At 42.5% G+C, this 17,691-nt stretch overlaps 1 protein-coding gene across 5 annotated transcripts in view; it reads left to right on the plus strand.

Annotated features, from left to right (window-relative positions):
* The window catches only part of TUB (TUB bipartite transcription factor), a 157,538-nt gene extending 146,916 nt beyond the window's left edge, over positions 1-10,622 (plus strand). For 3 of the 5 annotated variants that reach the window (XM_029961072.1, XM_029961073.1, XM_029961074.1), the window contains one exon: positions 7,974-10,622. In XM_029961072.1, coding sequence (XP_029816932.1) covers positions 7,974-8,188 — 215 coding nt within the window. In that variant the 3' untranslated portion in view covers positions 8,189-10,622. Of the gene's footprint in view, positions 1-12; positions 6,119-7,973 lie in introns of those variants that run through there. The other 2 variants (XM_029961075.1, XM_018076040.2) reach the window with 2 other exon arrangements.
* Positions 10,623-17,691: the final 7,069 nt, after the last annotated feature.

A 17,691-nucleotide genomic window follows, 5' to 3' on the forward strand; every position in this document is an offset into this window, starting at 1 on the left:
CTTTGCCTTCAGGTCTCCTTCCCAGTATATAGATAAGGAAATTTCATGGAAGAGATGAAAATAAGTGATTGCCAGCATTTTTATAACCTTTTAAACAATCTATGGAGAAGAGTCTGAGTCTGCTGGCTTTGAACAGTGTTTTGTTGATGGACTCAGCCTGTCAAATATTATCTTCAGTTAACAGGAAGGAAGTTCTGCCTTTTTTTTCAAATCTTTTTGCAAGAAGCCTTTCCATGCAATGGTGTAAAATGAAAAGACAGCTTTTATTAGAGAAAAATGAGCAGTCAGTTCCCTCAATGAATGACCAAAGTGATGAGTCATGAGCTGCAGCCTGATCCTTAGGCTTTGCACTTGGATATTTTTCTCTGTAGCTGGTGGTTTCCCACCATTTCACATCCCTATCTGTCATCTCACTTTAAATTTAACAGAGAAGACCCTTAGGCCTTTGCTTACCTCATATCAGTCTTTAAAAACTAGCTCAAATGACAACCAGAATTTTTTGTTTAGACTACTGCAGAACCAGTCAAGAATTCCCACTGCTGGCATTTAGGTGTGATATGGATTTCAAGAACTCTGCAGCACGGGAACGGTTGAATCTGCATGGCTTTAATTCTGTGCCTTGCCAGTCATACGCTTTCTAAAGCCTGAGAAAGTGGCACCTGACATAGTTTTCTGCTTCCCTCTGTGCACAGCACTGTGTCAAAGGAACTAAGTGTCTTATGGTGCAAATGCACAATCTGCTGGCTTTTGTAGTGGAGTTGGTTTAGGAAGGGTTATTTTTAACGCAGATTGTAACAATGGTCTGACTCACATCATGACCCCACTGGGAATTGGCATGAAAGGAAGCTCATGTGCAGTGAACTCCTGCACAAGGGTGAGAACGAGGGGCTGGGGAAAGGCAGCGAGTTCAGCTTCTTGGGGTAGTTTTGCTGCCAGCACATTGTGTAACTTCACTCTCACTGCATGTTCTTCCCAGCCAGGTATTTTTTTAACCTGTAACCATGCCAGGAGGAAAATGGTGACTCAAATTCCCATCATCTTAGCAGAATTGTATGAGGCCATCAGCCAACGAGCTGCTGAGGAAAAATCTCCCCACCATAAATTGAGGTCACTAGGGGGGGATGTTAACCTGGGACTGAAGAATGAGGAGCTCTCATTAAATCTGGTCTAGTTGGAATAGGATTTGTTCCTAGTAGCCTTTGCCAAAACCCTGATTCCTCACTGTTGTTGAGCAATGTACTAGGTTCTTTTGATTCACCTGACCTTTACCATCTGCTCTGGAAGCAGGGACTTTTAATTTAAAAACTATATTATTTCTGATGGGCATTTTCTGGTGAACATCTTTACTGCATGTCAACGTGAGGTGATATCACAAGTTTTCCAGCACATCTCTAAATTTTGTTCTCCTAACATGGTAAAGTCTTAGCATAGAGTCATACCTGAAATTACACTGTCCTCACAAAGTTAGATTTTCTTCCACACCAGTAATAAAATCTTGATACCAGTAAGTATTTTCAGAGATATATGCATACTAAAGTAACCAAGGTGTAGTTAGTGGCACACTCATATTAATAACTTCTGCTGGCCCTGCATGTCAATGTGCAACAGGGCATAACCTTGTTTACTCAGCGTGACAAAGAATATAATGGCCCTGAGCTGTGTATTTACTTCACATAGTCCTAGTGAGTGTCTGGATACAGTAGATTTAATATTATTTAAAATCCCAGTATTGATGATTTTTTGCATCTGCTGTTGATTTTGGCAGAGCTGTAAACAAATTCTTTGCCTGAATTGCTTATAGGCAAATACTGCATGCTTTAATGAGAGTTCTTAATCTAACTTGTCACTCTGTTTACATCAAACAGTTTCTTCCTGGCCCTTTATCTAATTTTCTTCATCTCTGATGTTCTGTTCCTTCTCATTCCCTTCACAATTCTTTTATCTGTTCTTTAAGGATGTGCAACTCAAAAGTGTTTGACAATATTGCTCAGTGATCTCTCCACAGATGAATAATGCCTTTGGTGCACATTCAGTGATGCTCCTACAATAGAAGCCTTATCAGAGGGATGAATTTGGCCCTTTGGCTTTTCAGTAGAGTAAATTAACACATTAAAAGGTAGCAGATAAAAAAGCTTGCCTAAAATATAATCAGAATTTTTCTCAGTAAACATTCAGTAACTGGAGTTTCCAAACCATTGGTTGCAAATCAATGAGCAGAGCTGTCCACAAACCCGGAGGCTGGCTGTTAGATTCCCTTTGTAGTGCTGCCTTATTTTTCCTTTTTTCAAAAGGTTGAAAGTGATTTTGTGAGCTGAAGTGTGTTGGTTGCCTATAATAGAGTTTGTTTTTTAGAAGCTAGACATCACTCTCCTCCTTTTGTAGGATAATATGTGGCACATAAAATAGTAATGTCATAGGCTATTGTTACAAATTCTGATGCTAAGAAATCTGTGAGAATGGTTTTGTAATAATTACTGGGCAAATCTCTGGCTATTCAAGTTCCTTACAATAGTGCTGGAGTTCCCAGCTGGCTGTCCTCATGAGGTACTACAACTGAAGGAGCTGTAGTGAAAAGGGCTCTGTAATAAAATCTGGTGGCTGCACAATCGAAAAACATTATTGTGGAGTCAAATGACACCACTGAGTTTTATCAGTCATGGTGAACCAATGCCATCAATTCAAACTTTGAGGTTTTGCTCCCTTATGATGAACAAAGGAGGGATTTTAAACAAGCAGAGACACCACTGAGTCCCTAAAAGTATTGAGTGTTAGACCTGCTTTTCTGCTATAAAAATCTTACCCCTACCCGAGAGCTACCCATTAAAAAGAAGGAAATCAATCCAGTCCTTAGTATGGAAAATCACTCCCAGTTCTTGTATCTTACATTTTTGCAAATTTTATTATTAATTTTTTAATTTATTAGTGATTTCACATAGGATGCAACAAGGACTGGGAAAAAAGTGGTTTTGCCCTGAAGGAATGATGAGTCTAGACCCCTACTGGAATATTTTGTCTTTGTTTATTTTAATAGGACAGAACAGGGGGTTACCTGGTGTTCCTGGCAGGGAAAGTTTCTCCTAACGTGTGGCAGGTGTCAGAGGAAAGATTTTGGGTTTGATCCTGTGGCATCTTAACTATCCGCCCCATTGCTTTCCTAAAACATCATTTTCCAGACTTTCCTGCTTTTAGAGAAGCATGTACTCACGAGTAAATAACTTTGCTTGGCAATTAAGGACAGCACAGCAGTCACCTTTATTAGAATTATGGCCTGATAACTCAGATTTCTCAGAAGGCCTCATTTCGATTACTAGAATAAAATAGTTTTATACACATAAGTCTTGCAATAGAATTAATTTAACTGTAGGTGCAAGCTTCTCTTGTACGTGCTACTTAATGAAAACAGGTTTCTGTTGCTCCTCGTGTACGAAAAGTACCTTCCAGGGTTCTGCTCTGCAAGTGTTTGAAATTAATTATGTAGACACTTTTCAGTTCTTTTTGTTGCTCACCAAGGAGCTAAGAAAAGAATTTGCACAACTCTCTCAATGCTTTGGTATTTTGCTATGAACTATAGCTCAGTAGCTGATACTCACAAATGCCTGTATATTGGATGAAAATGCATTAAAACTTATTTTGTATGTTGTATTTTATTTAACTGCCTAGAAATTATAGATTCCCCTTTTTCAGTAAGGGTATGTTTATACCTTCACTGATGAGAAGACTTGAATTAACTGACTTTCTTGAAACTGTTTAATGGAACCAGTACTCTGGTTTGCTAGATGGCTTTAGGAAGAGGATGCCATTCAGGAAAATTATGCTTACATTTTTGAGAAAAAAAAACACTTTCCTATTCATGTTGTAATTGGATTACACAATAACACTGGAAGCTTTTCGTGGTTTTATTTAAGTCTGCAATGACCGTTTGAAAATTACTCTGGCAAGAGCTTGTTAAGCACATGAACTGGAACGAAGTCCTACTTGAGAGTAGCAGGTAGTACCTAGCAAGTACCAGTGAATACTCATGCATCTCTATTGGTGCTTGGGTGCAAAAAAAGCCCTGAAGAGTCCAAATCTGTGTTAAAATCAGCCTAGTCTTTCAGATTGTCCAACAGCTGATAGAACACAGGCCTGGGGATCAGGTCACCTGGCTGGTAATCCCAACTGACTGTCTGACTTTGTGCAAATCTTGGAATGTCTTTGTGCCTCCATTCCAACAAGTTGAATGGAAATACTAGTTTTTAGCCTGCCTATGTCTTTCTCTTATCTTCTGAGAAGTTTCTCAGGAATATTTTGAGGCTGGTGGATGACAAGTGGTGTTGCCGTGCTCAGAACCCTATTAATGCTCACTGAAGGAACCTCAGTAAAAATATGAAGTTTTCTGCCACCTGTGTAGAAACTGAATAGCTGAACAATCTCTTAGGATAAAATACGATGCTGTTGAATTCTATGGAAATCTTGTCAATGATTTCAGTGAGGCTTCAGTTTTTCTACCTTGTGTTATTTTTAGTTACTGAAAGTGCAGAAAAAACAGTAGGACAAACCATCTGATACACATTTCCTTCTCACAGCGATGTGTTGTTTGTTGTGTTTTACTTTGCAGCATCAGTTGTTTTAAAACTATTATTCCTGAACACGTTGCAGAGGTTCAGTTAATGCAACCACCTATTTATGCTTTTATGGAGCAAACCAAGACACTTGGTGATTGTGCTGCAAATTGCATTTTTGTGCTGTTGTTCATTTGTTTTTTTCACTTGGATGTGACTCAGTTGTTCAAAACTGTTTTTACTGCAGACTTTGACTCTGTCACGTACATCTGATTTAAAAACAATGAGTCTTATCATTTATGACTACTTTTATACTGAAATGGGATGTTTACAATGCAATGTTTCTCACATTTCACCCTGTATCTGTGGCTTCCTACTGAGGCTATCCCAGTTGGCACAGTGCCATTAGAAGTGTCAGTAATTTATAAAGTGGACTCTCTCAAAGTACCAGAATGCAATTTATAAACATTTTTATAAATTTTAACGTTAAAATCTAGCTGATTTTAATGCTTACAGATTGCGTGACATTTCAACGAGATTATTTGTTCAAAATTTTCTTTCCTTAAGCTTGTTTTGAAGTTTGAGCTCTCATTTATGATGTAAGCTTCTGATCCTGCAGCTTCATCTGTGCAAGCCAAACAGAGCTCGGCCTGTGCAGATTGCCAGGCTTTGACTGCAGGAATCTGTCAGTGCGATGAGGAACACAGTAAGTGATGAGATTTCTGAAGTCCTAACAAGAGTGCCTTTCCTAATTCTCTTAGGCACTCTGGAACATCACGTAAGAAATCACGTACCTTTCCTATGTTGACTCACCAAAATAATAGCAGGAATATTTTCATTCCATTTGAATTTTAAATTTTTTTTTAAAGGCTATGCCTACTGTCTAGGTAAGTGTAACCTTAACAACATTTAGTCTTGATGTCTTGGAAAACTATATCATAAGATCACTTATTTTGCCAGTGCAGAAAATCTCATCATTACACAAAACCAGAGTATGTTGTGTGGCAGTGGGCTTTGGGCACTGCTCATGGGATAATTAAGCTTGGAAAAGACCTCCAAGATCATCAAGTCCAACCTTTGACGTTCTATTAAGTTCAGTGTTCAAACAAGTTTGTGAGGTCTGGCACCTTGTAACAGGAGGTCTTCATTCCAGTCTGAGAGAGCTGAAGATAACCCAATTATTACCATCCTGTTCTCTTCCCTAGGGACAATCTCCTGTCCTTGCTGGCTAGATGTAGAACTGTATTGATCCTGATGTGTCTTTAAACATTACAGCATTTTTTAGCTATTTTGAAAATGTTTTCAAAGATGTGGTTTAAGTTCAAATAAAATAGTCTTTGAAGTAGTTATAGGTGTACCGAGTTGATTTAGTTGAGAGGCAGCTGCCTTTTCCAGCCATTTCCTCAGTTGTTGTATGAGCAGTGCTTGATAGTTCTGCTGGAAAAAACATAACATAGCTATTATAATATGCTTTCCTTGGGTTTTGCCTTATGATTCTGCTGTTTTGTGCACCTCTGCATTTATTTCTGAAGGGCAGTACTTCCAGTGCTGAACACAAATAGAACAGTGTTTTCTAATAAAGTCTCTGCCTCATTTTCTGCTGTGGAGATTTACATGTGGAGATTTGGTATTTAATACTAAAAATATAAACTTTTCATCCAAGAAAAAAACCAGAATTTCTAGGCAAAGTCACTGACACTTAGTGCTATGTGCCTGGATTGACAGAGGGCTTATTTTTGCCAACCAGGAATCCTATTACTGGCAGAGTAGTGTGTGCATGAAACATCCTATGATACCCTGTTGCATACTACATCTGGGACACAGTGTGAGGGCCTGTCTTTGATAACAGCCCTCTCTCACCAAAATGGAACAATGTTCCTTTCTGGGGGGCTTTCTGTTGATACTTTTATGCTTGTTGAACTATCTTCCATCTTGGAGCCAATCTGTGATAAATATCAGCCTTAACAAATGTCCCCAAACTAAAAACAGCACTTTGGAAAGGTGCTAGTAAAGCCTCACATAAGTCTGGGAGCAGCAGGTGAGTATTCTTATACAGAGTTCTCATTAGGCAATTGAAGTTGCACTGTAATCAAGTTTCATGCAAATTAATTTATGAAGATGGCCCAGAACAAACACAAGGGTCCTGTGCAAGTGTCAGGAACTGAGAAGTTGCTCTGCAAAAAACTTAAATCGAGTCCACTGAGTTTTCCTAGGTAAAGAAAAAAACCCAACAATTGGTCTCTATTTCATTTCTAACTGTATTTATTTGTAGATTCAGTGCTTTATAATGTAGGCTAAAAAGATAGATTTTCTGTGTTCTGTTAATTCTAACTTCTGGGTTAAGTAGGACTGCATCAGTGATGTGTACTCCTAAAAGATTTGTAGCAGTGTCATCTCAAAAAGCTGATTGTGGAATGTGGCTCTTTAACTGTGATGAACTCTCAACAGTTACTGAATTCAGTGACACCATGACAAGGTTTTTTGTTGGATTTCTTTTCTTTAAAAAGGAATCACCCCCAAACCCTGTTTTTGAAAGCACTGGTTATTCTGTCTTTTGGACCACATTGCACAAGTCCATGAGGATGAACTCCTATTTGGTAGCACTTCAAACACTTTTTTGAAGGTGGTAGATGCTTTTCAGCTTCTTAGTAATCTATGTTACTGCAATTGCCTGGTTTTGTTCTCTGTTCCCTGATTTCCCCACCCCGCCCCCCCCAGTCTATAACTTTTTCTCCTTTCAAAGATGTACAGGTTTTTCCATATGGGGACACTCCAGAACACTAAGTCAGTAAAACCTCTATAAAGTCAATGTCTGTGAACTAAAGTGTGTTAAATCCCTGTGTATATGTTCCCATTTTGAAATAAGGTGGCCTTCAGTTCAGGTTGTGTAATCCTCCACCCGGGTATTCATCACATTGTGCAGTTCAAGGTCGTTGGTGAATTTTAAAGTGCTGAACAGGTTTCTGACCAAGATATTGGAGAACATATGTAAAGGGATTCACCCTTCTGTACTCTCAGGGTGGCATTTAGGACTTAGAGTGCCGCATTCCTAACAGTTGGCTCCTTGAATTGCACCTGCCAAGCTCAGCACCTGCACCCTTGAGGCCACGTTTCTGAAGTCCTCTTTTCCTACTGCAGTAGTTTTCAGCACTCCCTGATTTATTGCCACCTGTATGGTGAATTTAAGCTTCCTGACAAGAGTGTGCTTTCTTCTTGGGTTTTTGTGGATGTTGGGGTCTGGGGACTGTATGCTGAAAGCAACTGCTTTACCAGTGCAGCAGAGCTTGATGCTAGGGGCGTGATGTAAATGATGCCAGTATAGCTAGGTTTATATTTACAGTGCCCATCAGAGGTATGCTTGTTTGTCAGAAAATAATCTTCCTTTCTCTTTTTCTTCTTCATTTATATCTGCCTGGATCTGGAGGATGACAGTCCCTCTTAGCATTCATGCAAGCAGCCACCATATCAGAAAAACACACACAACGGGTTTATTATGGACGGGTTTATCACTAAGCAGTGCAACTCTTACATGCTTACTGTCACCCTGCCCTGTTACAGTGCATGTTTTTCCCTGTGTGCTGTTTCCTACCTTGTGTGTCTGTCACCAGTCAGAGGACACGGCTGCAAAGACGTGCATGGAAGCTTAGCAAAGAAAATGCTGAACCGAAGCCATTAAAATACAGCTCTCCCAATACTGAAGAAAGAGCTCCTCCTGAAGGCAAAAATTGGGACCTGTGGTTCTTTAAGTTATTTGAAGTTTCCGTGTGTTTGCATTGCATATAAGAAGATAACACCTTTTTATTATACTTGCACTATTTTGAGTTCTAAGCCCAAAAAAAGGCATCACAGAATCCAAGGAACGCAGTTACAGAGGAGCAAACCAAAGTGCAAACAAGCTCCATTTACAGATGTGGAGGAACTCCAGCGTGCAGACGAGGCAATAGGATGTGCTGGGGAATGACAGTAGGGTGATTTTTTGCTGGAGAATTGGCCACACTGCTTGGCATCGCTTAGAGTGAGTCACGGATTTCAGTGGTGGTTGATACACTAGGATGGTCACTGCCTGTGTTGTGTTATGTTGGTAAGAACTCTGCCCACACCACGTGTTTCTCTCCTGAACAGCCCGATTTATGTGCATATCTCTTCACGGTGACACTTTCACCCATTTATTTCTATTTCAGGCCTAATCCCAAACCTGCTGGTGTAACTGAACATTTCTTTCTAACTTCTCTTGTGTCTCCATAATGCCACATTTCCGTGTCTGTCCCACAGTCCTGATGTCTTCTTGTCTGTTTTTGTTTAAAAGTGGGCTTAGATGGATTGCAAAAATTGGGAATTACTGGCATGAATACTTCAGAAAGTTGGAAAGGAGGCCAAAGTTGGCTCTTACACACATCCCATGAAGACTTGTTGACACTCAAAGGGAGATGTAGAATGTCTATTGGTGAAAAAGTTGACCTTTTCCATTAGGACGTGTTGTCAAATTCTGTGATGTCCTTACTGCAACTAAACAGAGCATTTAGAAAAACAAAATGCTGCCCATGATTTAGGGGATAAAATAGTGGATAACTGAACCTGCACAAGAATTAGCAAATCACAGAGGGAGTTTCTCTAAGGAACAAGGTCTGTAAGAAACAAACCTTTTACGGTGGGTTACTGAAAAACATGTATGAAAAACATAAATATTAGGAGTTTATTAATTTTATTAGTAGTATCTTAAAAGTATAAAAATCTTTTCTTGTGATTTAAACTAACAGTTTATTTCAAATTAAAATCCTGTGCTTGGGGACAGGAAAATCAGGTCATCTGGCAGTTATAAACCATAAAGGGGGCATACATACATGTCCACTACAGATGGATTCCCAGTATTAGGGGTGGGCTTAATTTATGACTTTCCCAATGTGTTCCAGAGGTAGATGTGCAAATATTTGTGCTGTGCACACACACACATATAAATATGGATATAGTCTTAAAAAAATTTCTTTGGTGGTATTACTCAGTTTTCTTTCCCTCTGTTCACAGTGACATATAAACCATTATATTAATTTGCCTTGGTGTTAATTATTTCAAAATCTCTCTAAAAGAGTCAAATATTTGAAACTTCTATAACAATTTTGAACAAGTGATTTTTTTTTCTGTTGAAAAGATTAAAAAAATTCTCTCTCATGCTTTCCATGTAAGTGTCTGTACCTTTTACAGAGAGCCATCTGCTCTTCCTTTGAGGTGGCTTTTCAGTGGGATTGATCCGTGCAGTGAGCCAATTTCTACCCTGTGATTACAAGACTGGGGCTTTTGTTTCTCCTTTTTGAACAATTTCTTATATTCAACGGCAAGAAACAAGGGGAAAAGTATCTGTGGAGGATGTTTTGTAATCCATTGCACCTTTAGGAAATATCTCAGAAACTCAATAGTTTTGAGGTGGTTCATTTCTGAGAGTTCCTAGTAGACACAGAGGTGGTTTTGTACTTTCCAACATCATCTTCATCCAACTAATGACAGTCTGAAAGATCCAGTGTTTGGGAGCAGCTGAAGAAATACCCATTTTAGAATGTCTTGTGACTATATCTGCCTGTAAAGAAAAATAACCTTTGTTTCTGACATGTTTACTTACACTTCAAGAAGTACAAAATGTGCTACATGAATGTTTCTATCCCCAGAAAATGAAAAAGCAGTTTAATTAGGGGGGGTTTATTTTTTTTTTTTATTCCCGCAGTAAACATTTTCTTATTCATCTCTTTGCCTTTCTTAAATAAACCAATGGTATACAGTAGAATTTGGATATGTTTAAGTCTAGATTTCCTTTATATTCTATGGGTTTAAAGAGTGGAATATATCAAAATTGACAAAAAATGACTTAATTGTGAGAACTAATATTTAACCAGACATGTTTTGTCATAGTGGCTGTAACACGTTATGCTTGTTTGCACACAAGACTGTCTTGGCCTGTTTGGACTATTCAGGCATCTCCTTTTTGTTCAGACCTATAGAGACTTTTAGATAAACCTGCAAGAATGTGCTTTTACAAATTAAATTTTTTAAAGAAACTCTTTGTTATTCCGGAGTAAATGTATTTATTTACCAGTATGTGCAATGACTGATTTTTGTACTTTCACATAATTTACCCTGTGTATGTCATAGAGGTCCCAGTGTTTGTGAATACAGAACACTGTGCAGGAATATTAAACTTGTTTGAAACAACTAAGTCTTTCCCTACCCAAGGTCAGAAACACCTTGATAAATTATCTACACTGAGTATGGAGGTTATTTAACACAAGGAGTTTCCAGTGCCATTTAAACTGTATTTTTACCTTGAATGCCAACAGGAATGCCTTAGGATGTTATACTATCAGTCCAGATTTTACCAGATCTGCAGTCATTTTTGGTCTGCAAGTTTTTCTTAAACTGTGAGCTCAAAGTCTTGAAGTGAGTACACACTGTAGAAATACTCCTCTCTCCCATTTCCATGAAGAGGACAGTGAGATTCCTCATGAACACCGGCCGAGCAGAGGCCACTCGTTTGCTGCCTTGGGTGTCTCTTTCTTGCTGCCTCAGTGCTCTTTGTTGTGAGAGAAACCAACTCTTTCCAGGTCTGGCTGTTGGTAAGAACTGAACTTTTGGCCTGCTCATTTCTATCACTTTGTGATTTTGGAATAATTCTGGAAAATGGACAGAAAAACCTAGGATGCAGTTCAGTTAGGACAAGAGCAAAGAACTCATGCTTAGATAGGAATGATCAGCTGCCCAGTATCAAAAATCCCCAAGCTTCAAACCTGTCCAAAGCTGATGGCAAGCAGAAGAAAAGCACCTGTCTTCCATGTCTCTGATAAAACAGATTCAAAACTGCAATCAGGTTAGACATGAGAAAATTTTCTGAATACAAGGCTTGTGAACCTTGGCACAGACTTTTTATCTGGGAAACTTTCAGTGACAGGAGACTCACAATTTCCTCTGTCAGGAACAATATAGCTTTGGGTAATCTTGCACTTTGGCAGGTGTTTGATCACAACAGGTAGTTACCAGCAGAGGAGGAGTGGTCTCTGTGCACTGTCTAAGATCACTGAGAAAAATGAGAGGTTTCTATTTGCTGTCTAGGAATCTGCCCACCCTGAAAATTGGTGAAGCTCCAAAGCTGAGAAAAATCACTTGACTAGATCAACCTTTCCAGCTGTATTTGTGCATGGGATGCTCACTCTGTCTGATCTGCTGCTCCATTCATTTGCTTTGAAATACGTGTTTGGTAGAAAACCATTAAAAAAAAGGTAATTTTCTAACTTTTACCTGGGTTCTCTTGTCCAGTGTTTGTGATACATGAGGTTAGAAACAGTATTTTTATTAGGATGTGCAAGTAAATATCATTTAAATAGAAGATTATTGCAGTAAATTGTTCTGAGGCCTCAAGCATAGTTTACTTAGTCAGATGGAAAATTAAAAAAATCTAACATATGGACACTAATTGCTAATGCAAAGAGGTGATAAACTTCATACATGTTTATCTGTTTTTCACTACTATTTGTTAACTAATGCTCTTTAGGGTATTTTTGGGACCAGCAGTTCTTACTTTGTACTTCTTTTCTGATCCCATGGAATGCCTGAAATGATCTGTAACCATTATCAAATATTGAAGAAGAACTAAGCCCTTTTAGGGTTTTAACATCTAGTTTTATTAGAATGTTTAGTTTTGGCAACACATATGCTGTTTTTTTTTAGCTTTAACAGAAGTATAGCCATTTAATTTGCTAGGTGGGAAACATCATAAGTAGAGGAGCTTTTAATAACCCTGACTGCTTCCACTGGGTGTCCATCTGAGTGTCTATAACTTTTTTCTGAATTCCCAGGTTTGCTGATGTTCTGACCCATGATTTTGATTTACTTATTTAATAGAAGTTCTTTGAGAATCCTGATTTAGTTCAGATAAACTCTACTTCAAATTATGAATGTTTTCTGTTAGAACAATTAATAATTATGAAAGCTGGGCACACACATGTGATGGTCCTTTTTTAAAATGCTCACCTAAGTAGACATTTCTGTTTCAGAGGGGGGAAAGCTGAAGCAAAGGGAGAAAAGGAAATGTTATCCAAACAGGAAGAACTCCAGTTTGCAGCCTGGCTGGCTGCATTCAGAGAGCACTTACTGGTAGCAGGGGAGGGGCTGCCAAGGCCATCAAGACCTCAGAGCTGAGCTCTTGAGACTCTCTGACACGACACAGCCTACCTGTATTAGTGTCATTCTTTCCTGTTGGTGCTGCAAAGAAATACAAAAGCATTAGGTCTGTCACAGGTTTTAAAAGTGAGTCCTAGCAACTGGCCTCTGTGTTAGTAAAGGAAAACTCATTGGTTTTTCATTTTGTTTTGCTTTTTTTCACTAATGCTGTGAGAGAATTAGTTCTTGACTCACACTCCAGAGCAGTTTGTGTTTGGTGTGTCTGTGGGGACCACGTTACCCGTGCTGAGGGGCTGGAAAAGAAATTCTGGACTTCTGCTTGTCCACCAAAAATTTCAGTAAGGACTGTGGGAGGGTGGAAGACAGCAAGGTCAAAACCCAGACAGGAGTTAGGAATTAAAATTTTATAACTAATTGGGAAGCTTAGTATGTAACACACAAATGAATTGCTTATACAAGGAGAACATAACTCCCAATGCCAAGTGGAACAGCTCCAAAGGACGTACTGATCAATTCCAGCCCCAGGGGACAACTGAAGTTGTCAGTCCTCACTCCACACCACAGCATGAGGATCTACAAATGCTTCCCACTGCTGTAGTGAGGGTCCTCACTAATTACAGCCAGCTGCCTTCATTAAGCAATAACAATTGTGTGGGTCTTCTCTTGAGGAATACACCTGGTGCAGGTGGTTTGGTGTGTGAGGCCTGGCCGGGTGCTCACCCTTTGCCTAACAAAGGGCGAGCCAGACCTGCAGCACTGGTCACCTGGGTGGTGGCTCGTCACCCAGAAATGCTGCAGAACCCAATGAACAATGAGAAGACCCCAGACCAAATATCACCATGGGACCAAGAGGCACATGTAAGGGGCGTGAAGGGCATGTGAGGAGCACAGGTGCACAGACTGTAAGGGTACAAAAGCCAGGGAATTCCAGAGGCACCCAGCTTGAGCAGTTCTTATGTCCCTGCACCACAATTAAATTACTTAAAGGAACCAGACAGTGTGCTATGGGGAAACCAGGGTAGAGCTGGTGAGGGAAACTTGTCTGTGTGAGTGTGGGGTGTGTAGGGAGTAAAACAGGGCACCTGCTGGTTCACTGGAGCCACCCACTGCAAAGGGGCTTCGGTTTCAGCAGTTAAAGTCTTGGGTGGCAGGAGTGTGACTGCCAGAGTGGCTCCAGAACAGTCAGATGGGAAGGTTTCCTAAACAGTTTGGCAATCCAGATGGCACCCTAGGCCACCACCTTCGGAGTCTCCCTTCTCCAAACATCCAGCTGCTGGCACTGTGTGAGTTCACCCGAGAGCTGTGGAGCAGGGAGGAGCCAAAGGGTGAGTGTTAAAATTCCCTGTGCAGATTTAGTTTAAATTATAAGGGTGGGTTTGACTCTGCCCTGTGGTGAAGCACTTTGCTCAAGATTTTGAAGATCCTTCAGGGGATTATAATCCCTCAAAGGCACCTGAGTTTCGAGTCCCTCATCAGGTGTAGGCGGTTAGAGTCCCTTGTCAAGCATGTGTAGAAGGGGAACTCAAGTCCCTTTTTTTCATGTAAAATGGGGGTTTAAGTCCCTCTCAGTGCCTGAAACAATGGGAAATAGACCCAGCACTGCAAAAGGGACACCCTTGGCTGAGGGTTTGCAAAATTGGCAGAAAGTGTCTGGTACAGCAGAGTTATCCAAAGAACAGGCAATAGCGCTGTGCCAAGAGGGTTGGGCAGCTCTAACCTGGAGTGGCAGCTTGGCAGAATGGTAGCCATCACCAGGAGCTTCTGATCAACACAAATTCACTTTCCTGCAGTGATATCTGGCAGATGGAGTCCCCAGATTACCTGGATTGTTGGTATGTCTGGAACGATTGCACCTGCCGTGTTGGGACGACGTCGGGGAGGGCAGTCTGTGGGCCAGACCTGTAACTGGGGGATACAGACTGGCTCTGACGGCTGGGTTGGTTGGGCTGGGGTGTGAAGCAGGGCTGGGTCCTGGCTCTGGATGCAGCACAGGCCCTTCCCATGGGTTGCCCCAGCTGCTGTGAGTGGCACTGCCGTGCCCCCCTACCTACCCCACCCCGTCAGTGCACACCCAGCGCCAGGGGCTGGATGTGTGCAGTTCTGTGGGAGTGGCCCTGGGCTCGCACCCTCCTCGGCCGGTGCCCAGGAGCCAGCCTGGAGCTGGTGCAGGCCAGAGGAATCCAGCTGTTACGTTAAAGCAAAGTGTCAGGAAGGCCCGTGGTGGGTGCAGGTGCAATGGGATGCCTGCCCACGGGAATTGGGTTTATAGCTTGGGGGAGCACTGTGGTTCTGGTGATGCCCAGTGAGCACTTGCCAGCCTGTGACAATCCAGGGAGAGGGTGTCAGCCTCACACTCGGCTGCACCTGTACCCACAGCAGGTCTCCAACGTGATCAGTGCATCTCCTACCATTTCCTTGAGAATACTGGGGCATGATATAAGGGCTTGGCTGAACGCAGAGGTGAGGCTGACAGGTGTCTTCCACTCGACCAGACTGTTCAAAGCCCCAGCCAACCTGACCTTGAATATTTACAGGGATGGGGCATCCACACCTTCTCTGGGCCACCTGCTACAGTGCCTCCCCAGCATCATGACCAGAGGCAGTTGCCTCAACCTGCCATGAGCCCTGACTCCTCACCATCTCCTCACCAGGACTGGGCCCATACCACATGCATTGGAGTCCTTCCTGGGCTGGGGAGACCAGAAGAGGACAGAGGAATCCATAGGCAGTCACCAAAGTCCCAACTAAGAGAAGAAGAAAGCATTTTTACTGTTATTTTCTTGGTTTATTGGTTTGGGTTTTTTTAATTTATTTCCCAACTTGAAAAGAACTCCTTGTGAAGCAGCTAAAAGGGCCCTTCATGCTGAAGGCCAGCACTTCTTCCTGGCAGAACTGCTGTCTGCTGCTTCTCCAAAGGAACATTCTTGGCTTGATCTGTTACTATTCTTCATGCAAGGCTGCAGAGGGTCTGACTTCACCTTCACTCACTCATCGGGGAACCTTCTCGTCCTCAGACTGAAGAAACCCCACCTCCAGGCCCGAGATGCCAGTCACCCTCTGAGGGACAGCTGTCACCTTAGCACAGCAGGCTGGTGGAACCCAATTCAACTTACTTCCCTTTTCTTTAGGCTCAGAGCAGGGGAGCTGGCACCCCTTCAGGGGGCGTGGGGGCAGGGGATGGGAAGGAAGGGCTCATACTACCCATGGCAATCAACAAAATAATCTGTTGATGCCAGGAGATGGAATGAGTGAGCCAGCAGGATGGCCAGAAGAGGAGGCTGGGAGTCCTATCTGATCACAGGAGTGAAGGCTGGCCCGATTGTAGGGTGCTGGCCAGGCACTCCTGAGAAGCTGTGATCACTTCCCCATGTGATCCCGTGTTGGCTATGACCAATGGCTGCATTATCTACACTAACTCCTAGAATGACCTCCATAATATTACCTGGCACATTTGGAAAGAAGAAGTTCCTAGGGCTGAATGCCTTCATTATTTTACTGAGTTTAAAAGCGCCAGTCTGAAATTGTTGATGTTACAGCCTAAAAAACCCCAGAACTTAAGGTGGCACCAGCAAAGCAGTGTGTGGACATGGAAACAGAGGGTTTCCAAAAAAAGCCTCCTACTTCAGGGGTCACAGGAGCACAGATGCTGTCGCCAAAGTGCCAAGTAAGAGAGGATGACAGTATTTTTATCTTTGTCTTGTCGTTTATTTTTGAGTGATGAAGGTGCGGCGGAGGTTGGGCCACCGGTGTTCCCAGAGCTGTGCGCTGGATGTCGTTGCTTGAGTGTTGGCAATGGTTCTCAGGGTGCAAGGGCTGATGCTCCTCCTCTTCCCCTTCTTTGTCCTCTTCTTCCTCCTTCTCCTCCTCCTGCACCGTCGATTGCCATGTTTCAGGCCCAGGGGAGATGACTTCTTCTTTGGTGGCTGTGGGAAGCGTCTCTTCGCCGTCCCACGTGAAGGTTGGCAGTCACTGCTCCGGCTGCTCCCTTGCATGCTGGTATCTCTGGGCTGCACAACATCCCCTGCTGGGCACAGAACCAAGTTCTGCATGGCCTTGATAAGGGAAGCGAGGGCGACGGTGCTCTCGAGAGAGGCATGATTTTGTTCCCCCTCCTCTGCTGCCTCCTGGCACATGCCTTCCTCTTCTGCCATCACGGGAAGTGGCCCTGTGCTCCTGTCCTGCACGAAGGTGGGCAGCCATCCACCCTGCTGCTCCAGCTCCTCTTCCTTCCAGGTATTCATCAGGGGCCCTGCGTTTACAGTGCCGGAGCAGTGAGGTGATGTGACACCACAACCAAGCCACTGTGATGTCAGTTGTGACTGGGGCTGAGTGTGGCCCCGTACATCAGGGTTTGGTTGTGATGGGCCTGTGGCCTGAAAAACACTGAAACATGGGAGAAGGAGGAGGCTGAGGGCTCCTCTCCTGGGGCTCACTCCCACCTGCCGTGTTGCTTGCATGAGAAAGGTTGTCCCTTGGGCACAGGGACCGCCCAACTTCCCCTTGTGAGCCTGTCGCTCCAGCGCTGTCCTCATCCCATACTTGGGGTCCCCTCAGCAAGACAGTGGCAACAACGTTCCAAGAGTTAAAAAACCCCGCAGGTTTCCAGGAAGAAGGGTGGGTTCAGTCTAAGGGGCACCCTCATGCTGTTCTCTGTTTTTATAGACAAACCTTAAAGCGGCTTTTTTTGTTTTTAATCTCGAGGGATATTTTTAGTGCTCTCACATATTATATAGTCCACTTCCTGCTCTCGCCTGGGGGCTTCACCACACCTATGGCAAAGTTAAAGAACAGCTCACAGCACTTCAGTCTGGCTCACACAAGTAACACAAAGTGGATTAGGCCACTGTTCCTGCAACACAGAATAACTGGGAAATGGGCTGTGGGTTGGGGTAGCATATGAGTTTTGTGGGTTGTAGTGACAACAGTTTCTTGGGTGTACAGCAGCAATGACAATTGAGAAAGTCATGTGTGTGACTGTGATCTGTTCTGC

Source organism: Manacus vitellinus, unplaced genomic scaffold, assembly GCF_001715985.3.
Source record: "Manacus vitellinus isolate BGI_N305 unplaced genomic scaffold, ASM171598v3 scaffold_30_pilon, whole genome shotgun sequence".
NCBI classification, from domain to species: domain Eukaryota; kingdom Metazoa; phylum Chordata; class Aves; order Passeriformes; family Pipridae; genus Manacus; species Manacus vitellinus.